The sequence below is a fragment of the Rhineura floridana genome, chromosome 2, assembly GCF_030035675.1.
Source record: "Rhineura floridana isolate rRhiFlo1 chromosome 2, rRhiFlo1.hap2, whole genome shotgun sequence".
Lineage (NCBI taxonomy): Eukaryota > Metazoa > Chordata > Lepidosauria > Squamata > Rhineuridae > Rhineura > Rhineura floridana.
This window is the reverse complement of record NC_084481.1, coordinates 72,054,635-72,076,415: the sequence shown is the minus strand read 5'-3', so window position 1 is coordinate 72,076,415 and position 21,781 is coordinate 72,054,635. Positions and strand designations below refer to the sequence as shown.

General features: G+C 38.8%; 1 protein-coding gene across 7 annotated transcripts; it reads left to right on the top strand.

The window, feature by feature from the left end:
• Nucleotides 1-415: 415 nt before the first annotated feature.
• CCNT2 (cyclin T2) lies at nt 416-21,479 on the top strand. 7 transcript variants are annotated; one of them, XM_061608929.1, is made up of 10 exons: nt 433-762; nt 2,453-2,534; nt 5,979-6,104; nt 6,961-7,021; nt 7,559-7,621; nt 12,851-12,896; nt 16,257-16,420; nt 17,286-17,356; nt 17,998-19,111; nt 19,210-19,357. In XM_061608929.1, the coding sequence occupies exons 1-10, from the start codon at nt 482-484 to the stop codon at nt 19,272-19,274; spliced, it is 2,073 nt and encodes a 690-aa protein (XP_061464913.1). In that variant the 5' UTR covers nt 433-481; the 3' UTR covers nt 19,275-19,357. The 7 variants fall into 7 exon arrangements, 6 of the variants coding, with proteins under 6 accessions (XP_061464912.1, XP_061464913.1, XP_061464915.1 ...); XM_061608928.1 differs by having other exon boundaries at nt 432-762; nt 17,998-21,479; XM_061608931.1 differs by having other exon boundaries at nt 673-1,176; nt 2,495-2,534; nt 17,998-21,479.
• Nucleotides 21,480-21,781: the final 302 nt, after the last annotated feature.

The window sequence follows — 21,781 nt, the reverse complement described above, 5'->3', positions numbered from 1 at the left end:
TCCTGCACCTTTAATAGGTGTGTGGAAGGGGCAATTTCAGCAGGCGAAGGTTGCAACTTTTGAAATTCTCTTTTCTACACAAGTTTTAAAGGGCAGGAGCGCTGTTCTCTTTTGAATCAGGCCATGCTAAAAGCCTGAATTTCTCCCTTATATTTGTCTGAACGGACATCATTTCCACAAGGGGAAGAAAAAAGAAAAGGAGTAACTGAACTAGGAAATTAAGCCACGGGAGAATAGCTAACGTAACTCCATTTTTGTTTTCTCTAAATTCCGGCAATCTAATGATTACTTCTACAACCAACCTTACCATAGAGAAACAAAATGTAGAGAAAACATACTTCCCTCCCTTCTTGCTTAACTAGGGATTTCCTTTGTAGAGTTTGTGGCCACCCCTTGCAACTCTATGGTTTGATAAAGCCGGAGCGTAGCGGAAGCCCGCGGCTCTTCCGCGCGGGTCTGAATTCTCGCGAGACGAACCGCGATGGAGAAGGTGGAGCCGGGCGTTCCGGTGGTGGATGCCGCTGTGGGAGGAGGAGGAGGAAGTAGTCGTGTCATGGCGGCGGCGGCGGGTTCCGGACCTGGCGCGAGTTCAGCGTCGCGCGGGGTTGGCGGAGGCGTCTTAGGAAGCTCGCGCTGGTTCTTTACCCGGGAACAGCTGCACAGCACACCGACGCGGCGCTGCGGCGTCGAGGCCGACAAGGAGCTCTCGTACCGGCAGCAGGCGGCCAACCTTATCCAGGACATGGGCCAGCGTCTCACCGTGTATCCTTTTTGGGCAGTGGCCGAATTCGGCGAGGGTTAAGCGAGGGTGGTGGGGAGAGAAGGATCGAGAATACGACGCCTGTGGTGTGTAGGAGAAGAGTCTGTCCGGTGGCGGCTCCTCCCGGTTCTTTCTCGAGACAGCCAGCCCGTTTGGGAATCGCGAAGGCCTCGCTTGCTGTGGCTCCTCCTCCCGCCTTCCCTTTTCCTTCTCCTGAGGCCGAGTCGGGGAAGGCGCCACAGGCCGGGAGTCGAGGCGAAAGGATTTTTTTCGGCGCCTACGTTCCGCGTGGCTTTGTAGGTCCACGCATACCCGCACCGGTGTCCTACGCTGCCCTTCTCTTTTCCTCCTGTTTTGTGGGGCGAGGGTGGTGGTGGTAGGTGTCCTTGGCGCAGCGAAACAAACGACTCAACAAGGTGCTTTCATTCGTGCAGCCGTCCTGTTGCATCCCAACGGTTTTATAATGGCTTTATAAACACGTGATAGGTCGCCCCCAACGTAGTTAGTCTTAAGTAATAATAATATTTCATCCAAGTTGTTTTTTGTAAGTTAAGAATAGTTGACTGTGTGAAAAAGTTTCATGCCCAGCAGAATCCTTTTTTTGTCAAGCATAGACATTTGATACTTCTGCATGAAATTGAGTAGACTGTACAGGACATCTTCCACATCCTGGCAAATTCTTTTTTCTTTTCTTATTTCTAGAGGCAGAAGAAAGTGTCTGTTAAAAAAGGGTTAAAATGGTCAAAGTATTGCAGAAAGTTCATTATTATAAACTAAAGGTCGAATTGCATTGTGCGTCCTGTAGAACTGTTTAACTGGTCTGAAACGAGGAATGACTAGCGTATTTTATAAAAGCTGTGTGTATTTATAGCGTCAAATGTTAATTTAGTAATCAGAGCTGTTTTTAGTTATTTTTAGTAAAGACAAACATTTGGGCAAACATTTTGTTTCATCAGGTATTTTCTAGTGTGCTTAGCTGTTTATCCTGAAAACCACTTTCACTGATTGCAACAAACTTGCTCTAAGAATAATTCACCCATAATAAATTTCCAGTAAGTCCTGTGTAGATAACTTTGTGAACCCACTGTGTTCTTATTTGATGAACAAGCATTGTGTAACCTTGTGGGTGTGACTGGATGCCTTGATTGGCAACAGCTTTCCTAGATGTATGCCATTGTTGTATGTGATGGCTTAATTACAGATTTCCTACACCAGGGATACTTGCAGAAAGTGAATCATTTGTAAAACAGCCCATAAAGTTTGTGTGGCTTTTTCAACAGACATAAGGGAGGCTGCAATGCAGAATAATCTGAAAACTTTGAAAGCTATGGTATGTGTTTGGGATTGCAAACTCTCTCCGCCTGATTTTCTTAATTCCCCACTCCAGCTGCAGCTGCTTGCTCTACATTCCAGCATTTCCTGAGGGTGGAGAGGGTTTTCAGGGGGGTGCAGATAAGAGAATAACAATTTTCCTTGTGTGAGCCCTGCACTAGATGCAACCCAGTGAGTTTTGGATCATAAAGGGATTGAGCCTGTTGATTTAACAAATATTTTAAAAGTCTATATGAATGCCTATATTTCATGTATTGTCTTAATTATAATTTAATCTTTAGTTAGGCAGAGCATCTTAATGCAAGTTTGTAAGGGAACACTATTTTACAAAATGCAAAACTTCCTTAATTTCCTTTTCAGCTCTCAACTTACAATTAATACTGCAATTGTTTACATGCACAGGTTTTATATGCATCATTCCTTCACAAAATTTAATAGAAATGTAAGTACACAAACTTTTATAAACTTAGCTGCTAATTTTGAAATAGCACATTTGTGTGATATTTATTTATTTATTTGATTTATATACCACCCCATAGCCGAACTTTAGAATACATTAAAACAAAACATTTAAAAACATTTTTAAAAAGCTTTCAAGACATCTTTAAAAAAGGTTAAAACATTATGGGTTTTTTTTAAAAAAATAAAACATATTAAAAAGCAATTCCAACACAGACTGGGATAAACTCTCAACTTAAAAGGCTCGTTGAAAGAGGAAGGGCTTCAGTAGGTGCCGAAAAGATAATAGAGATGGCGCCTGTCTAATATTTAAGGTAGTATATGTAGTATTTATTTTAAAAAGTGTTTAGAATCTGTGAGCTGAAGTTATGTACCTTAAATAGTTAATGATGCTGTTAATTTTGCTTGTAAATAGCCACTTACCTGTGACAAGAGAATCATCTCCAGGTAGCCTTGCAGAGCAGCTTTCAAAAGCTGGTTTGCCTTTTATTTTTTTTAGGCCACAGATTGTAAGCTTGAGTATATTTGAGCAAAGAATGTATAACAACGTATGTGAGTTACTAACATTTTTAATTTTTTTGTAAGGCATTTTTAACCAATATCTTAGTTAAGTTCCCAATTCTGCTTTTACTGTGGATGGGATGTTGTAAATTGAGAACTGCAGACCTTGGAACAAACCATAATGTACTTGGTGTTTATAACACCTCTCAGGAACAAAGAAAGGGGTAACTGGGAATCAGGATCCCAGGTAAATTAAGCCATTTAGTGATTGCAGCTCAGCATCTGCTTTGATATCTCCACTCTGGACAAGGTTGGGGGACCCTCTGGAGCAGATTGGGGGGAGGGGTGCAGAGGGGAAAGAAGATGTCTTCCACTCACAAAACATTGGATACAACCCCATCTGCTTATGAACACCAAGATGGAATTTGCAGTTCAAATGGAACTGAAACCAGATAGACCTGGGCCTATATGCCTAGTAAACCACAGTCTCTCATGTTCCCCAAAATGTAACAAAAGTATTAATTAAATTTATTTCTAAAAGCCATTAGGTTTATTTCAGCAATAAATTGTCTTTTAAAATGTAAATAACACAAACATAATGGGAATTTATTTTGAGGAAGGCTGGGTGGATTGTAGAGCCCATCTACCCTTGTATCAGTTGGGGTGGATAACAAGTAATGCTTAGATTTTTGTAATGAGTATTAAAATATAGTATTTCTGAAACTGGGTTATGAGACATAAAAAGGCTGTAATGTTGAAGCTGGAAATGAAGGTCGGTGATCCAAAGTAGTTTTCATGTGCACGTGAGGTAGTCATGTGCATAGCCAAACCTTCTATGTAGTCTTTGTGGCCATAGTTGCACAGACAAGCCATGGACATGGGCAGGGTGGAAAGAAAACCCTGGTTGTTAATGTGGTTTGCCATTTGAACAAGTTAGTGCCTTCTTTGCTTGCAGCCATGGTGTTGAATACTGTGATCTGATTAAAATTGGGGTTTCTGGTATCACTCTTGCTTTATTCTTGTTGGCAACTTCCTTAGCTCAGAAAAAATGAAGATACAATATATAGTTCTAAACCTCAGGGGACCTTAGATGAAGTTTCTCTAACTTATGTAATAGCCAGAGGTGACCATGGGTTTGCAGACAGATGCTCTCTCAGGCTGGATGTTGTGCAAGGAGTTTGATGATTATAGACTACATCCTTTGCTGAAACTTTGAGTGGATTAGCCAGATTAAGTTTTGCTTTAGGAAATAAAATTGCCTGGTTGATAAATGCTGAGTTTGTACTGTTTTTCACTGAAGCTGAATACATTTTATGATTCTTCCGATACATAGTTCTAACGTAAACAGCGTATTCTGTGAATGGTGAATTCATCATTTTTAGATATTATCTAAAAGTGTCTGGCTATGATTCTACTTGTGACTAAGTTTTGTTATCAATGATTTTTTTAGGACAGAGGGGAAAAGCCAGAACATAGATAATAGTTATTACCGTTTCACAAGGAATCATTGGCAGGGTGCCATACTGTAATAACTTTTTTAAAAGATCCAAAAGATGGTAGCAAAACATTAATTGCTGCAGAACTAAATAATTTCATGGTCCAAGTATACACAAACCAGTTGCTTAGAACACTACTGGGAAGAAAACAATTAAACCTTATGTAGAGGTTAGATACAACACATATTCACAGATTTTGGTAATCATCAGTGTAACACATCTGGTGGGATACTTTAGGGAGGGAGATGTACAGTTTAAGTGCCACCAGAAATAATTTAAAAAACTTTCAGGCTACAGATCCCTTCACTTCATATGATGGCAATGTCTCTGCTGCTGATCTCAGCTCATCGCAGGGAGGGGGTAGTATGTTGGACAAGGTTCTTTTGGAAGCATCCAGATGCATGTTGCATAATGCTTTAAACATTAAAGACTACTTACCGTAGCCTAGATCCAGAGCTGGCACCAGTTTAGTCACTCTTATCCAAACTGTTACTGAGCCTAAGCAACTCATCAAGGTGATCATTGGCACAACTGATGCGAATAGAAAGGAAAAACAGAGCTGGGCGTCATCAGCAAACTGATGACATCATGCCCCCAAAGCCATGATGACCTCATTAATGGTTTATTGTAGACATTAAAAGATAATGACAGATGAAAGAGAACCCTGTGAAACTCCACAGGATTACTCATATGAGGCAGTCCAGGTGGTGAACCATACCCTATTTGGGTACTATTTCCCCCAATCCACTGGAATGATTGAAAGTCGCTAAGAAGTCCAGGAGAATTAACAGGGTCACGCTCCCTCCATCTCTTTATATAGATCATCCAAGTTGTACTGGCTGCCTTAATCTAGATCAGGTGTGAGGAACCTTTGGTCCTCCAGATGTTGAACTACAACTCACAGCAGCCCTAACAAGCTTGACCAATAGCCAGGGATTATAGGAATTGTCATTTACTGATTTGGTTTGATTTATTTAATTTATATCCCACCCTTCCTCCCAGTCGTTCAGCAACATCTGGAGGGCCAAAGGTTCCCCACACCTGCTTAAATCATACCACATCCTTAAGAGGGGATTCATCTAATGAGGGGGCGGGTTGAGCAATTTTTACCACTTCTGAGTGACAAAAATAGTCCTATCTCAAATTTTGACACTGTAGCAGTGTATCAAACATTAAACAACGCTGCGCACTGGCTATCATTTGATGTACTGGATCATAAACACTTTAAATCAGCCTCTTCTTTTCCTTGGTTCTATAAAGGGTATTTCAGAGAAAGTACTATATTACTGAACTTTGAGTAATTCTCAACTTACACAAGGTTTTATCACACTTATTTGTTGAGATTCTCTTATTTCTCCTATTAGAGGTAACTTATCTTAGGGGAGATATGTTGTAACATTGTTTTGATTGAAGCATTTCTTCTCTGACAGATTATATCTCCTACTGCATTATTTTTGGCTGCAAAAGTGGAAGAACAGCCACGAAAACTCGAACATGTTATCAAAGTAGCGCATGCTTGCCTTCATCAAGAGCCACAGCTGGACACAAAGAGTGATGTATGTAAACATAGGCCTAATTGTAATGTAAAGCACAATTGACACTTTAAAAGACTGCCAACTGATCCTTCTTTGATTGAGTCCTGGCAGAATTATGAGCTTTGCTATACTTTACTCTTCCTACCCATTTACTTATATGTGTTAAATACACAGGCAATGCACTTGTTTAATAATACAGTATTATGCAACATTGGCAGCAGACTACCAAAAATACTTGACTTCAGACTAGCTTTCTTAATTGGAAAAACTGTTTCTTCCCACAGGGAGAAAATACTTGTTTTTGGCTCCCCTGGCACACTTACTTTGTATCATTACAAATTTCCTCCACTTCTCTTGGCTTACCATCAGGTCACATTAAATACTGGGCTATTTAGAAGTTGTGTTTCTAATCTCACCTCTGCATGTGGTGAGAATAGAAGTCTCTGTGTGCTTCCTTCTTTCGTTTCCACACTTAAAACTTTATACCTGAACCGGGAGGTTAGTATTTTCTTGAATGCTTTGCAGATTAGGGAAACCTATTCTGTTGCATTTTCAAACTCTAAGGGGAGCAGAAGTTAGAGGAGTGTGAGCCCAAGAACCATTCCTTTTTAGAGGTATTGGATGTCATATTGGGAAATTTCTGAACAGCCCCAATACTGGTATGCATTTTAGGGACTACTGTTGTGATGAGGCCAAAGCAAAGCTATGACTTTTAAAAAGACTTGAAAGAAACAAAAATCTGAGGGAAAGTGGTTTATTGCTATCTTGGTGGTTGTGATGTGTACCCCAAAGTAAGTGTCAATAGCTGATCGCTTCTTTTGGTATAGATTTTGATGCTATTGTAATATTAATGTTTCAGCAATTTTTCTGTTTTTAGGCATACCTTCAGCAGGCCCAAGAGCTGGTTATACTTGAAACAATAATGCTTCAAACTTTAGGCAAGTATAATAAATCTGCATATGATGATGTTAAAGCAGTTGTATAGCCAGTTACTCCTTCACATAGTGCATTTCCATTAATGAAATACACATTTGATTGACATAATTTTTTATGAGAAATCTGGTGCTGTAAGCCACTTTACTCTTGATTTTTAATTTCTCCTTTCAGAGTTATTCTAGTATAACCACAGTCATTGCAGTGATGGTACACTTGGAGTACCTAAGCAGTTGACCCTTTGTTCTGACCTTCATTTTTATTGTATTTTTAATGTTTTTCTGTGGTGGTGGCTTTTAACATGTTGTAAATTGCTTTGATGTTTTTAACAAAATAGTGGTATACAAATATTTTTGTAAATAAATAAATAGCTGCTGCAAATGGGGTTTTTGAACACCCACTGCAAGTATTCTAAACTTACTTTACTACTCATAATGAATATTATTAATCTAGGCATCTGAAAAAAACATGAGAAACCAGGAGTTTTTAAAGCTATGGACATGTATAGTATAGTTTTTGAAATAACACGTTTAATTTTTCAGGTTTTGAGATTACCATTGAGCATCCACACACAGATGTTGTGAAATGTACGCAGTTAGTGAGAGGTCAGTAACCATTTAACTGATTCTATCCCTAGAGCTGTAGGAAGATGATGTGACTTACTAAATCTGTTTCTGGAATATTACTTCGGCTGTGAGTAAATCACTACTAGGGTTTTTCTTACTTGGTTCTATAAAAGTTATGTAGGTCATAAGTGTTGCTTATGTTAAAACAACTTAAAATTGGTCCTCAAGTAATTATTCTATAAATGGGCTGCATGTCAGCTCGACGCAGAGATGGCTAGACCTGATATGGGTGATCTTGCTGCAAGAGGGTCAGAGAATAAGGTATTCATCCATATAAAATCAGTAGAATTAGGGATAAAGTTTTGCTGGAAAAATAACAGGAATTGAACACTTGCAACACATGGTTGCATATGAGCTATTAACCGGTTTCCACAGTATTAACTCTTCTGACTCTTTTTCCCCTTTTTAGCAAATATTTTTCTTCTAGGCCTATCAGCTATTTGATTTTGATTTTAAATAATGGATTGGACTGCATATTGATTAAATGCTGTGTCATGTGCCACAATCACTGAGAATTGAACAGAACTTCCCTAAACTTAGAACAGTGGTGGACAACCTTTTTCTGTCAAGGGCTGTACTCCCTCTGAGTAATTTGTGGTGGGTGGGGTTGGAGGAAAAAGTGGGCAGAGCTAGAGCCAGAAGTAAATGGAGCCGTTTTCTCTTTCTGCTACTCCTCTCTGCCTTCCTTTCTGCCATTCCCTTCCCCTCTCCTTCCTACCTGTATGAGGTTGTCCACCTCTGATTTCTTTTTTTAAAAAGTCATAATTGCCTCAAAGTGAATGACTAGAATCGAGATACTAGGGAATTCTTGGAAGCTGTTCTTTTGAAGTGATATTTTGAATTGGAAAAAGTTCAAAGCAAGAATATTATCTGTAATGGCATTTGCATCTTGGTTTTATCAGTCTTTTTGATCCATTAGAATTTGCATATCTCAATCTTGCATACATGTCTACACACGTTAATAGCCACAAGAAGGCTTTTATCTCCTTCCCTGCTTCCACATACATGGGTTTAATTAAAAAAAACTCATCTGAAAAAACGCAGGTGGAGAAAACATTTGTTCAGGGATTACAGGATTTTTTAGTTGAGGGAGAGAAGCTTGGCTTTTTATGTCTTACCTTGTTAATTTTGAAGGCGCGGTTCTTTGTCCAACTACCACCACCTTCCAAAAATTGAGAATTGGGGAGAACATGATCAGAACGTTTCTCTTAGTAGCTACCTACATGTTGTAATTGGCCAAAGTCATCTACTTTTGTCAAAATAGATAATTATTGACAAGTTGCAGTAAAGAATGATTCATAACAGAACTCTGCAGCTAAAGGTTGACAATAGCTTTTGAGGATTCAGGTTCTTCTAATGAGTATCTTAACTAGTCCACATACATCTTGAAATATGGAAATCTTGAAAGCCTTGGGCTAAATACCACACTAACACAGCAGTCCTCTGCATGTCTACTCAGAAGTGAGTCCAATCAAATTCAACGAGACTTCCTCCTAAGTAAGTGTACATAGGACTGCAGCTTAAGGATGTTTCCATCCTCAGTACTTTCCTTGTCGTCACTAACGTAGAAAAAACTGAAGCAGTAGCCATAGATGCATTTGATGATATGACTTCACATTCACTGTATGCTGATTCCTAATTACAGTCTCAGAATAAGCAGAAGAAAGTAAATGAAAGAAGCTCTTTACTAAAACTGCGGTACTGGTTATAAATGGCTTAACTTAGTTGTTGTTGTCCTCCTATGGTCTTAACTACTAGGTGTTGATTAATATTAGAGGATGCAAACGTCCTTGGTTGTAGAGCAAAGCAGAAAGTCTGTTTTGATGTTCTAAACATCTTCTCATTTTTAAGAGATTTTTGAAAGGCTAGGCTAATATTTTAAAAGGAAAGGCTGCATATTTGGGACTTTGAGTCAGTTCCTAGTAATTTGGAGGCAATTAATATTTTTCTCCCTGGGCAAATTGATGGCAAGTCTGGGACAGTTTAACATAAGAGCACTACTAGATCAAACCTAAGGCCCATCTAGTCCAGCATTCTATTCTCACAGTGGCCCATCAGATGCCAATGGAAAGCCCATAAGCAGGACGTAAGTGCAACAGCCCTTTCCTGCTGTTGATTCTCCCAGCAACTGGTGTTCAGAGGCATACAGCTTCTGCTACCGGAGCGAACATATATGCATCGTGTCTTGTAGCTATTGATAGCCTTTTTCTTAATAAATTTGTCCAGTCCCCTTTTAAAACTATCTGGTGGCCATCACTACAGCTGATGGTAGTAAATTCCATTTTTAACTATGTGATACATGAAGAAGAAAGTTTACAGAAGTTGTAAACATGGCATTGTTTTCTTAATACAGGCTTCTGGCAAATAATATGCTTAACAGAAAATTAGAGAAAAAAGGCACAAACATTGTGACCTCAGTTTACCTTCTGTCACTGATTTTTAGAACTACTTTTACTGTTGAATGTATTTTGTCTTTGTATTTCAGGAAGTATATTTTCTATGACATTTTAGCTGTCAACCATTTTTATGCATTTAAGCAAATGAGGGCTTATACAGGGGAGGAAGACAGGGACACCCATGTAAGTCACATCCCTACACATGCAGATTCCACTTCAGACCTTCATGTGTTCAAAGCAAAGAACACGTGTTAACTCAACTGAACTTGTGCAGAAGTCTTTGCCTGATTGGAAACCCTGATAACACGGGTTACTGATTGCAGGAAGGTTTGTAAATATGTTGAGGTGCTGCATGTTTACTGCAAAGTTCTGAAGTGGAGCCTACTCATGCTGGAGTCTGAGCATTCAAAATAGTTTATATTGGATCAGATCTAGCGGTAGAACTCCATCCAATGGACACTGCTGGAAGAAGTGGGGGGAGGTGATTTTTGCTGCTTGCCTCTGCCCACTGCAGACCCTGTGGGCCCCCCCACCTGCTCTTGAAAGTCGAGACCTTTCTTCCAGTGGTAGCCTCCTCTGAATCTTGTTGTTTTTGTGAACAGAAGGGCAAGTTGGATCCTTCCTACTGATTTTAACAGCTTTGGACGCATTGAGCAGAAAGGCAGGATGAACATTTTTCTAACACTGTATTTCTGTATTTGTTGTACACCGCCCAGAGAGCTATGCTAGTGGGGCGGTATAAAAATTCAATAAATAAATAAACACACAATTTCAATATTTATAGGGAATGCAATAGAATTCAACTTAATATAAACAAATATGGGAAGCAAAAAGATTATTAAATAAGAGCCCCACACAGAACATCAGCAGCTTTTACACCCAATCCTAGGTGCCTTAGCACTCATTTTTCACAGACTAATAAGATAACTAAGAAGACTCCTGGAAATCAACATAGTGCAGTATGGTATAACATCTACTGTACCATATATTTTAGCATACCTACCTGTCTAAAAATTCAGTGTGAACCATGCAGTGACTTTACCATGAACTTTCAGTTGATTATGGGTTCTTCTCATGTCAGATTCTGAAGGGACACTCGAGTCACCTTGAGCCCTTAAAATATGTCTTTTTTCACCTGTTAGTAGTTCCAGTAAGTAGTGTCTTGTTTAGCAGCTCGGTGCTTCATTCTGCTTATTCACTTCTTTCATATCATAAAAAGGTGTTTGTCCTGGAACCATTAATATCACTGGATAGTTTGTTTGAATTGCTCCTGTATTACAGTTTGAAGTTATATCGCTATCTGTTTTTATGATGTTTTATAGTGTTTTTAGTGCTTTTGTTTGCTGCCCTAGGCTCCTACTGGGAGGAAGGGAGGGATGTAAATCTAATAAATAAATAATAAAAAACAAGTAACTGTGGAAGAGACTGGTTGGTTCAAAACAGTCTTATTGTACTCGGGAAGAGTTTTTGTTCTTTTATAGTGAAGCTTATGTGGGGGACATACAGAATATGGGGCATGGAGCAGGGCTTATTTGTAATAATCATACAGCCTGGCCCAAAAAGAACAGAAGGAAGAAGAGGTATTTATCTACATCTATAGATCTGATCAAGGTCACTTCTTTGAATTCTGAAGCTCTATTTTGTTATGATTTTTTTAATACCATAACCTCTGCCTTAAATCAGGTCCTTGGAGTGGCTTGCAATCAAATATTTAAAACCCAAACCAATAAAAAATTAGAATAGCAGCAACAGCACAAAATAAAGAATCCAAAACAGAAGAAAATTTAAAAACCAGGAGCAGTATCAAGAAAAAGTTTTCAGTTAGGGCTATTTTGACCGGTTGCCACCACACAAAAATGAAATAGATGATTTCTTATGGAAGCAAGTTCTGCTAACTAGCCACTCCGACTGAGAAATGCTGGTAAAGCAAGCTTTAATAATAGATATATAAATGTGTATTTAGACAGCATATTTATTGCATCCTTAATTCTGCATTATTTTGGTGGCTTTCAGCAATTTTGACTTCAGATTTTGATCTTCCTGTATATTCTGTAGAAAGGAAGTACTAATCTAGCCTTCCATTTGCCAGTTGCTTCCTTGCCAGCAGGAGTTGCTTATGATCACACCTAGAAATAAAGTGCACCATAATAATAATAATTTAATTTGTGGGTCACCTATCTGGCCAATGGCCACTCTAGGCGACGTACAATTTAACAACAATACATTACATCATAATAAAATACATCATAAAATACAATAAAACAATAAAACAATTCCAGTACAGAGTAGTAGGCTATTCGTCGTAAAAATTTAACCCTCCCTGGAAGTCCCAAAGGCCTGTCTGAAGAGCCAGGTCTTCAAAGAATCAGTAGCACCAAAGCAAAGATAGAAATGCCTGCACAGAACCCACATAATGATATGCTGCATTTCCAGACTGGCTGAATGTGCAAGGTGTTCTCCTTTCATGACCTCTCTTCTTTTACTAGAGTAAGGGATGTGACAGGGACCAGGTGTGTGTTTATTTTTCCTGAGCTTGAGCTCTGTTCTTATTAGCAAGACTGCCCTCAATCTTATGGCTGAGTTGTTAGGTTCAGGCTGTGCAGATTAATTTGATTAAAGGGAATAAACACATGCTTCAAGAATGGGAGATAATTTGAAGAATAACTGTAGAACTGTGTTTTGGTGGTGGGTTTGCATTGCATTCATGTGCAAGTGGGTAGCTTTGATGATCATCACATAAACAGCATTTTAATTTATTGATTTTAATTTACTTAATACTGATGACTAACTTACTTGTTTCCTTTTCTTACAGCAAGCAAGGATTTGGCACAGACATCCTATTTCATGGCTACCAACAGGTTGTTATCCTGAACCTCTTTGTTGCACTGTTGTAGCACACTATAGCTTCCTTTACTGCAGGGTCACCTACCTGTGTCTAACCCTTGTTGCAACAGGCGACTGGACCATCTACTGTGGTGGTACCTTCCTGCTTGCAGTGCGGTGTATTGTACAAGGGCCTAATGGCACAAAGGGGTTAAATGCACGATGTGAAGTGTAGTGGTGCTTTCTGGTGACATGTTCTCGATTGTGAGTGCATAAGTCTAAAAATGGTAGCCTGAATAGCAGCTAAAGATTACAGAGAGATAAACTTAACCTAGAAATCCGAGCATCTTGGTAAGTACAAAGCTATTTCTAGTTTATCCTTGTAGTTAATGGCAATTTTTTTTCTTAATGAAAACAAAATAGTAGTGTTGTGTTTTTTTTAAAAAAAATCAAATAAAAGCTTTAGTTAAAAGATCTTTGGTTACAGCTGCATTAGAACTAGCCTATGAGAAATTTAGCATTGCAGAAGCTGGCTAGTTCTCTAAAGTCATTGTGGGGGGGGGAGCCATACTATTAATTGGTCAAAAATGACCCATAACCAGTAGTTTTGCAGTTTTAAGTAAAATGGACAGATGAAAGAGAGATATAAATAGCAAATGCTCGGGAAGGTTTTATGACAATGATTGCAACAGAAAAGATGTGGCTTTAACAAGTTGGCTGGTTTGCACATAACCCTAAACCATGGGTTAGCGTTATGTGCAAGAGCCTCTGCAAGCATGGGCAAAGCCTCAGTCTTGATTACTCCCCTCAACTTTTCCTTTGCAGCCTGAAGAAAGAGTAAACCAGGATTTAGTTTTGATTTCCCCAATTCCTGGCTGCTTGTTAAGTATAATTGGTTTAAAATAAACTCTAGTCAACTGCAAAACAAGCCAAATTCATTTGAAGTTGGTTTGTTTTGCAAATAACTAGAATTTATTTTAATTCACAATTCCTGGTTCATATGTAAAGACAAGCCAGAAATTGTGTAAAGTTAAGTTACATCCTGATTTATTCCTCTCTCTGTGAGGAGGGTAAGAAGCAGTGATCAGGCTTGCAGAGGCGAAATCAGCTTTCCCCAAACCTAGTTCCCTCCAGATTATTTGGACTATAATTCCTGTCAACTGGGAAAGACTGGGCTAAATCATGGTTTTAGCATTATGTGTGAGTCGTTTTGTAGATAAAAGTAGGCTTTGAGAAGAGGGATTGGGTTAATAGCTGTTGTAGTGCACAAGTCCAGCCTTGGAGAGAGCATGAAAGCAGAAGGTAAAAGAGAGACAACAGAGATTTAGCATGTGTGAAGCGACTGTTGAAATGGAATGGTGAAAAAAGAAGGCTTTACAAATAAAGTCTAGGGGTTAAAGAAAAATGTAAACTGAGAGACCATTAGAGAAGTGCTAGGGATCTAGCTCAGATATTGATTTGTTTGAATGGAAGGAAAAACAAGCAGAATGCTAAAGTAGACTAAATGGATGGAGAGCATAGATGAGGGTTTAGAAGTAGATGGAGAAGGGGGGAAAGGACCAGTCTTGGAAATACTGAAGCAAAAATTTGAAGACTTGGGAAAAGGTGTTCATGGTGCAGCAAAGAGACAGGAAACAATTATCTCCCTCCCAACAATATTGCTAAGGCAGGGGTGGGGAGCCTTTTTGGCTCCACGGGCCACATCCTTATCGGGATAGGTTTTGTGGTCCATATTTGACAGATTGGTGCTGGAGAACCCACAATGGCTTCAAAGCCTCTTTGCTGTTTGCAAAGGGTTTTAAGACAAGCATCGTGTTTGACACATCTCTGGCGTGTCAAACAGGAGCCGGGCTCTCTAAAAGCACTTTGCAAAAGCACTCTTTAAAGTAGCCCCCTGCCCCTTTAAACGTTGCTTGAACAATATTAAAAGGGGGGGGGAAGAGTGCATTTTCAAAGAGCTTTAAGACAGTCCCCACACTCCTGTTTGAACCTCTGTCTGAGCCTCCAGGAGTGAGGGACTGTGTTCAAGTGCTTTGCAAAAACCCTCTTTGAAGTACCTCCTGGTTTGTCCTTTAAGTTGGGCAACGGAGTTGTGGGGAGAGGAGAAAGAAGCCTGCATTGTGTAGGCCCTTTTGTTCTCTTGTCCACCCGTTGGCTTAAAAGAGAAGCAAACAGTGCTTTTGCGAAGGGCTTTAATCCCCACCCATCAATTGATGAACAGGGATTAAATCCTGTTGCCTCTTTTGCATGATCCTGTCTCCGACTGCACAGCCAATGCAGGATTAAACCCTGTCCTCCTGCCTATCAGCTAACGTCACCAGTGATGCTAGCTGATAGGTGGGTGGGCATGGTTTTGAGGAAAAGACCTCACAGGCCAAGTTGGATGCCCTGATGGGCCAAGATTGGCCTGTGGGCTAGAGGTTCCTCGCTCCATTATTAGAGAGGTTGGGTAGATAAATTAGGAACTAAATTCTGGCATGCAATTTGAATTATTGCTTATGAGCTGATAATGATGTGGAGAAAAAGAGAATGCAACTTTAAGCTGATTGTGTTGGATCCAGAGAAGACAGAGTGGAACACTCTTCATGCGACAGGGCTTTCCTGGGCCCACCCCCCTCCTCCCAAGTCAATCCTGAGGGTCAGTGGAACTTCTGGAACAGCCTAGGATGGGGCACTGGGGGCTTTAGCAGGACAAAGAAACAGTGGAATTTGGTGGGGCTACTCAAGTGGAAGTGTTTTTCTGCTCACGTAAGACATCACTAGATCCATGACATAGTTAATGTAAATATGCACATAATCAAACCTTTGTGCAAGAAGTAGTTCTTGGAGGAGGGGGACACTTGTTTTACAGCGAAGATCTTTTAATGAGGTCAAATTTCAAAGCAGTGCTAGACCATGAAATTGGCATAGTTTGCCTTCCAGCTAGGAATTTTTATCTGATAGTATGTAATGTGACCGATTGATGTGAACCACGCTACAGGCTGGAATGGCAGAGATTTCATTTTCTCCGTATGTGTTGCCTTACCCTTTACTCACTAATATTCAAACTGATACGTATTTTACAAGGCTGTAAAATGTGAATGAAGTATTTATTTTTGCAGAATCTTGCTATCTTTAAATGCTAGTATTTTCACTTTAAGTGCATGTAGTGAAGGAGAAACAGAATAGCAGTTCTTCCATTTTCTCAGCAGGAACAAATCTAAATTCTTCTAGATAAATACCCTGTACATTTTGTTCTTTTTTCATATTAAGTCCCAAAGTTGTAAATTTTAAAAACATTTACAACTTAATAGTATGTGTCTTGAATAGTGTGGTAATGAATGCTCTCTCCTTGTTTTTTGTTCTTTTCCATGTTTGACGGTTGTTCTTGCATTATGAAACATTTCTGACAACAGTCTGCACCTTACTACGTTTTGTCTTCAGTACAAACCAACTGTGATAGCATGTGTGTGTATACATTTGGCTTGCAAGTGGTCCAACTGGGAGATTCCTGTATCAACTGATGGAAAACATTGGTGGGAATATGTAGATCCTTCTGTTACATTAGAATTACTTGATGGTAAGTTGAATCAACTTTCCTTTTTTCTATTTCAAACTGTGTTTAATTATTTTGCTTGTGACATTACTGTTAACATTATCATGAAAGGTTGACTAAAAAGTCACTTGTCTGGCAGTTATTAGTCTGCAGTGTCCTGCAGGGTAAGCTTTTACCATTTCAGCATGTGATGTGAGTTGCCTTTGCTTTGTCCATTCTGAATTTTATGATTTTGTTCTAATTGCTGCTGTTGTTGTTTTGTTCTTTATATATTTTCTTTTTGTATGTCACCCTGGAAAACTTTACTGAAGTAAAAATATTTACATAAAAATCTTATAAGTAAATTGTTTTTTTTCTGGTGGTGGCATAATTTTTTTTTTCTGGTGCTTCTAACATCTTGAGAGAAAATACATTGTGGTAAAAATAAAGAACATTGTTAATACAAAACACAAACAATGCAGGGCTGCAACTGAAAATATAATTCTCATGAAGCTTGCCCACTTGTGGTGGCAGGGTTCGTTCATTTTTACCTCTAGAATCTGTGATAAATACAAAATGTTTCCTCCACATGGAAAAATGCTTACATCAAGCCATTTTAGCGGGGGATGTAAAAAGACTGGCAAATGGCTAACAAGGCTCTGACTGGTGTTTTATGCATGCTTTTTGTGTCAAGTAGAAACTTGAATATCATTTTATTAGAATTCGTGTGTGCATTGTCTTGCTTTCCTCTATCTTAATAGCAGTGATTCAGAAAACTTGTTTCAGCCATTTGTAAAGTTCTTTCGACTGAATAGATAGTGAAGTCTAGTAATCAAATACTATTGAAAGTTGCTAATTGGATTTGAGCTAGTTATTCAGATGTTCAGCTTAATTTTGTTTTCATTCACAGAGCTAACACATGAGTTTCTTCAGATACTGGAGAAAACTCCTAATAGGCTGAAGAGGATTCGAAATTGGAGGGTAAGACTTGCTTGTGGTAAAGAAATTGTTTCAACCATACTATATATAAGCATCTGCTGATCTATTTTCAGCTTTCTTGAAAGCCAACATCCTACAGTATATCACTCGTTAGATCAGTTTTAATGATCCAGTAACTTAACTAGGATTCCTTCTTTAAAATCTGCATTAGATTATTATAAAACAGAAGTGTAAATGACATCTGGTAAATTCAATCCAGAACCATCTTTCTGCAAATAGTAGGGTCTGCAATCCAGCAGAGGCTTTCACTTGAGGAGAGGGGAGGGGATACCAATTTCCCTTTCACTGTATCCCACACTATTCTGCAGGGTCTCCTAACCCTGTGATGCAGATGTTTAGGTGCCACAGGTAAAAGGAGGAATCTTAAATTGTCTACTCCAACAGAAATTTGCACAAGGGAAGTTTGGATTCAAGCTAGTATTTTTAATTGATCCAGCTGTTCAAAAATACTGAGCTTTTGAGCTCAGCTTTCTTTGTCAAGATTCATTGTTCAGAATAAAATAACACTCACACCACGTTCTTCCTTTTTGGAACTGAGCGGCTCCCATTGGCCTCCAAGTATACTTATAGACAGTACACTTCAGAATATGTCGTAATCATACTCATTTATTTTTCTTGTGTAGGCTAATCAGGCTGCTAGGAAACCTAAAGGAGATGGTCCTGCATCTGAGAACTCTCTTCTTGGCTCATCTTTGATTCAAAATTCCATTTTGGTAGATGCTGTTGCTGGCGTATCTGCAAATGCAAGTTTTCAAAAATCATCAGCATCAACATTTCCTGCCCCAGTTCCTCTGAACTCAGGAAGTATTTCTGTTCAAGACAGTCAAGAAAATCTGGCAATACTGGCTACAGGAATGCCAAGTACCTCCTATAGTTTGTCAACACACCAAGAATGGCCTCAACACCAAGAACAAACAAGGACAGAACAGATATATTCTCAGAAACAGGAGACTGGTGGACAGTTCAACATAAACTTTCAAACAGGCACTTCATTGCAGTCACATTTGGGGTTACATCACAGAGCTGACAAACTCTCTGAGCATTCTACTGCACACAAACCAGGAAACAAATTCCACGGGCAGGTTGCTTCTGCCCCTGTATTAATGCCTCAGAAAATGTCACTGGATAAATACAGAGAGAAACGCAAACTAGAAACGCTTGAACTAGATGTAAGAGAACACTATCTGGGCACTGAACTGCCATACAAAAAGCACACACAATCCCAAGCAACCTGTAGCAGTTCTGTACCTTCCCCTATTAAAATGAAAATTCCCATTACAAACGCAGAGAAGCCTGAGAAACACATGCCTGACAAAAAAGAAAAGAGTGGGTCGCTCAAATTGCGGATACCCATTCCACCCACAGAAAAGAACTCAAGTAAAGAAGATCTGAAAATGAAAATCAAGGTTTCTTCCTCAGAGAGGCATAGCTCATCAGATGAGGGCAGTGGAAAAAGCAAGCACTCTAGTCCCCATGTTAGCAAGGAAAAGCACAAGGAACATTCCACAAATCGCCATCATGGTAGCAGTCATAAGTATTCCCATTCTCATACTGGTGGCAGTAGTAGTGGTGGCAATAAACATAGTGATGGATTAACACCAGCTGTTCTGAGGAGTCCTGTTGGCTTGAGCAGTGATGGCAATTCCTCTAGTTCCGGCTCTTCAAGAAAGAGGCTGTACAGCAATGACGCTTCTCACAACCATCACTCCAAAATGAGCAAAAGTTCCAAAAGTTCAGGTAGTTCATCTAGTTCTTCCTCTGTTAAGCAGTATGTATCCTCTCTCAACTCTGTTTTTAACCTTCCCTTACCCCCTCCTCCCCCTGTCACATACCAGGTGGGCTACGGACATCTCAGCACCCTCGTGAAACTGGACAAGAACCCAGTGGAGAACGGTCCTGATGACAGTCACGAGTACAGTACAAACAGCCAGCATATGGACTACAAAGACACATTCGACATGCTGGATTCACTGTTAAGTGCCCAAGGAATGCATATGTAACCAGTTGCTTTGGTTCCTTTCTCCTTTTTTTATTTAAGAATATTAGAATGGAAATCTTCATAAGTGCAACCCCAGCAGTTGCTGCCCTACTTTATATAGATATATATAATATATGTAAGTGCTGCTTTATCCTTCACTCTGAAAAGAAGGGGTATAGTGAATGAACCTATCTCCACATATGATAGTGTTATAAATACTGTAATGACATGGAAGGTGCAAAAATCACGGTATTTTCCACAAACACAGTTAAGAACAATAGATTGAATGGCTGCTTCTAGCTGTACGGGATGCCTCACGCATTGATTATTTATAACTGAATATGCCAGCCACAGTTTTTGTTGCTTAGTTTATGAATGAGTGTATTTTTTTGTGTATTTATACTGTATGTATGATTTGCATGTTTCGAAGAAGGGATATGTAAAGTATACTGACAAATGTTTACAACAAAAGTGGAGAGAAATGTACATACATTTTTGTATGTTTAGATATACCATAAATACTCAGGATTGGAGCTGCTTGTAAGTATAACAAATACACATAACTTTTTTCCCTTGTGTCAGAGTCAATCAGAAATCTAAACTTAAGTGGCACTTCATGTTAAACTGTAGGCCTTATTGGGAACTACTTCCTGAGAGCACTTCACTTATTGGGGATTATGTACCAAGTGTGGATGGATGGTCAGCCATGACACAGTATCCCCAGTGAGGCAATGTGAAAACTGCTCAGGCCTCCATTTGTAATTTTTTTTAAAAAAAAAAACAAGTTGACTGCTGAAATATCAGCTTTCAGACAGGGAAATGAAAATAAAGTTTATATAATCTTTTTGATGTGAAAGTGCATTTAATGTTTGGCTTGATGCAGTAATAGAGACACAGAGCTGTTAATAATGGATATATAGATTAATGTGATTTAAGATCTGAAATACGTAAACGTATAGTGAAATTAGTAAGTTTTTTTTTTAAAAAACCAAGTTATTAGTGAACAGGGATCACTGTTTTCCATTAGCATTTCATACAGACAGCCACGTTTTGAATTCCAAAAAAAATGTGTGTTATGTGAGTGAAATGCCATATTTCTTTTACAGGTGGAATACTATCTTTGCAATAAATACAATTATTGGTATCCCAACTTCTCCCGTATCTCAGACAATAAAATAACTGTCACGTATGCTACGTGAATTGTACTTGTGATTGTAGTAACAAAACTGGAGGTTGTTTTTTCAGCTCTGAATAATCACTCTCCAATTAAACCACTAGTATACATTTTTATGGCTGTAAGTGTCATATTACTGTTTTCAGTCACCTGCCTTTTTTAAACAAATAATGACCGTCGTGAATGTTGATGGGTTTTTGTTAAAAGCCAATGTCCCATTTTTGCCAGATGACCCTAAGTGCATGGAAATTACCTCAGCATAAATTCAGTACAGTAGCAAGTGTTACTTACTGGGTATTTAATGTAAAGATTTTATTAAGTTATCCCCGTGTCTTCAGAGGGATTCACTATTTGGTAACATCTGTTCTTGCACAGTTTATGCTCGGATTGGTTATAAACACTTCAGAAATGAGACTGAAGTTTAAAGCCCTTTAGCTACACTAAGTGCTTTAGATAATTGTTGAGCATGTATCCAACTACACTTTATTATAGTTACACTATAGTGTAACTACTTGTGCATCAATTACTATGTAATATTCAGTTGCCAGTAATGCAAAACTTTGTATACATACTTGAATACGTTTATTTGAATTATGGGTGTCTTTTTTAACACTTCTTGAACATGGACACTATGAATAATGTATCTTCAGATTTTAATCTAGTCCTTAACCCTTCAGTCTGCTTCATCCAAAACTGTTACTTCTTCACCCTTGTAACTTTCTACATGGAAAGAATATTTCTTAAAACCCTGTATTGTGAAACTTGATCCTGCATTGTTGCATATTTTTTAGCCTTTTTAGACTTCCTTCGCTACCTCATCCATGCTATTAAATCCTGAAGAATTTTTGCCATACAGTGTAAGCAAGATTAACATGTCTTAAATTGTGATTCCCAGTAGGAAAAAGACAACCAGTAAATGTTTACTTTAAATAAAATTTATTTACAAAGCCTCATAGTATTTGCTTACAAGCCTATAGCTTTGCCTTGGAATGCATTTTACCCATTACTTACATGAGGATATAATGGACAAATGTTCTAAGACAGAAAGATCGTAATAAAAAATCAGCTCTTGTTTTTAAACTTTGTAGAAATAAGTTCAATGAAGTTATGTTCAGATACTTGTAACCCAACCATGTGTGTTCTTCAACAGATGACCGCAGGATTAGGCATTGGTCTGTATTACTCTTCTGTAAATGTAAAACTTACTATTGAAGGTTGAAAGAGAGCTTCATTTCATGTTTGTATTCTTGTAGAT

What these genes read in the sequence shown, in the direction of transcription:
- CCNT2 (XM_061608928.1), top strand. Translation starts at nt 482, where the DNA reads ATGGAGAAGGTGGAGCCGGGCGTTCCGGTGGTGGATGCCGCTGTGGGA. An exon ending in ATGGGCCAGCGTCTCACCGT is followed by an intron (nt 763 to 2,452) that starts GTATCCTTTTTG and finishes TTTCCTTTTCAG; the next exon opens with CTCTCAACTTACAATTAATA. An exon ending in AGCTGGACACAAAGAGTGAT is followed by an intron (nt 6,105 to 6,960) that starts GTATGTAAACAT and finishes TTCTGTTTTTAG; the next exon opens with GCATACCTTCAGCAGGCCCA.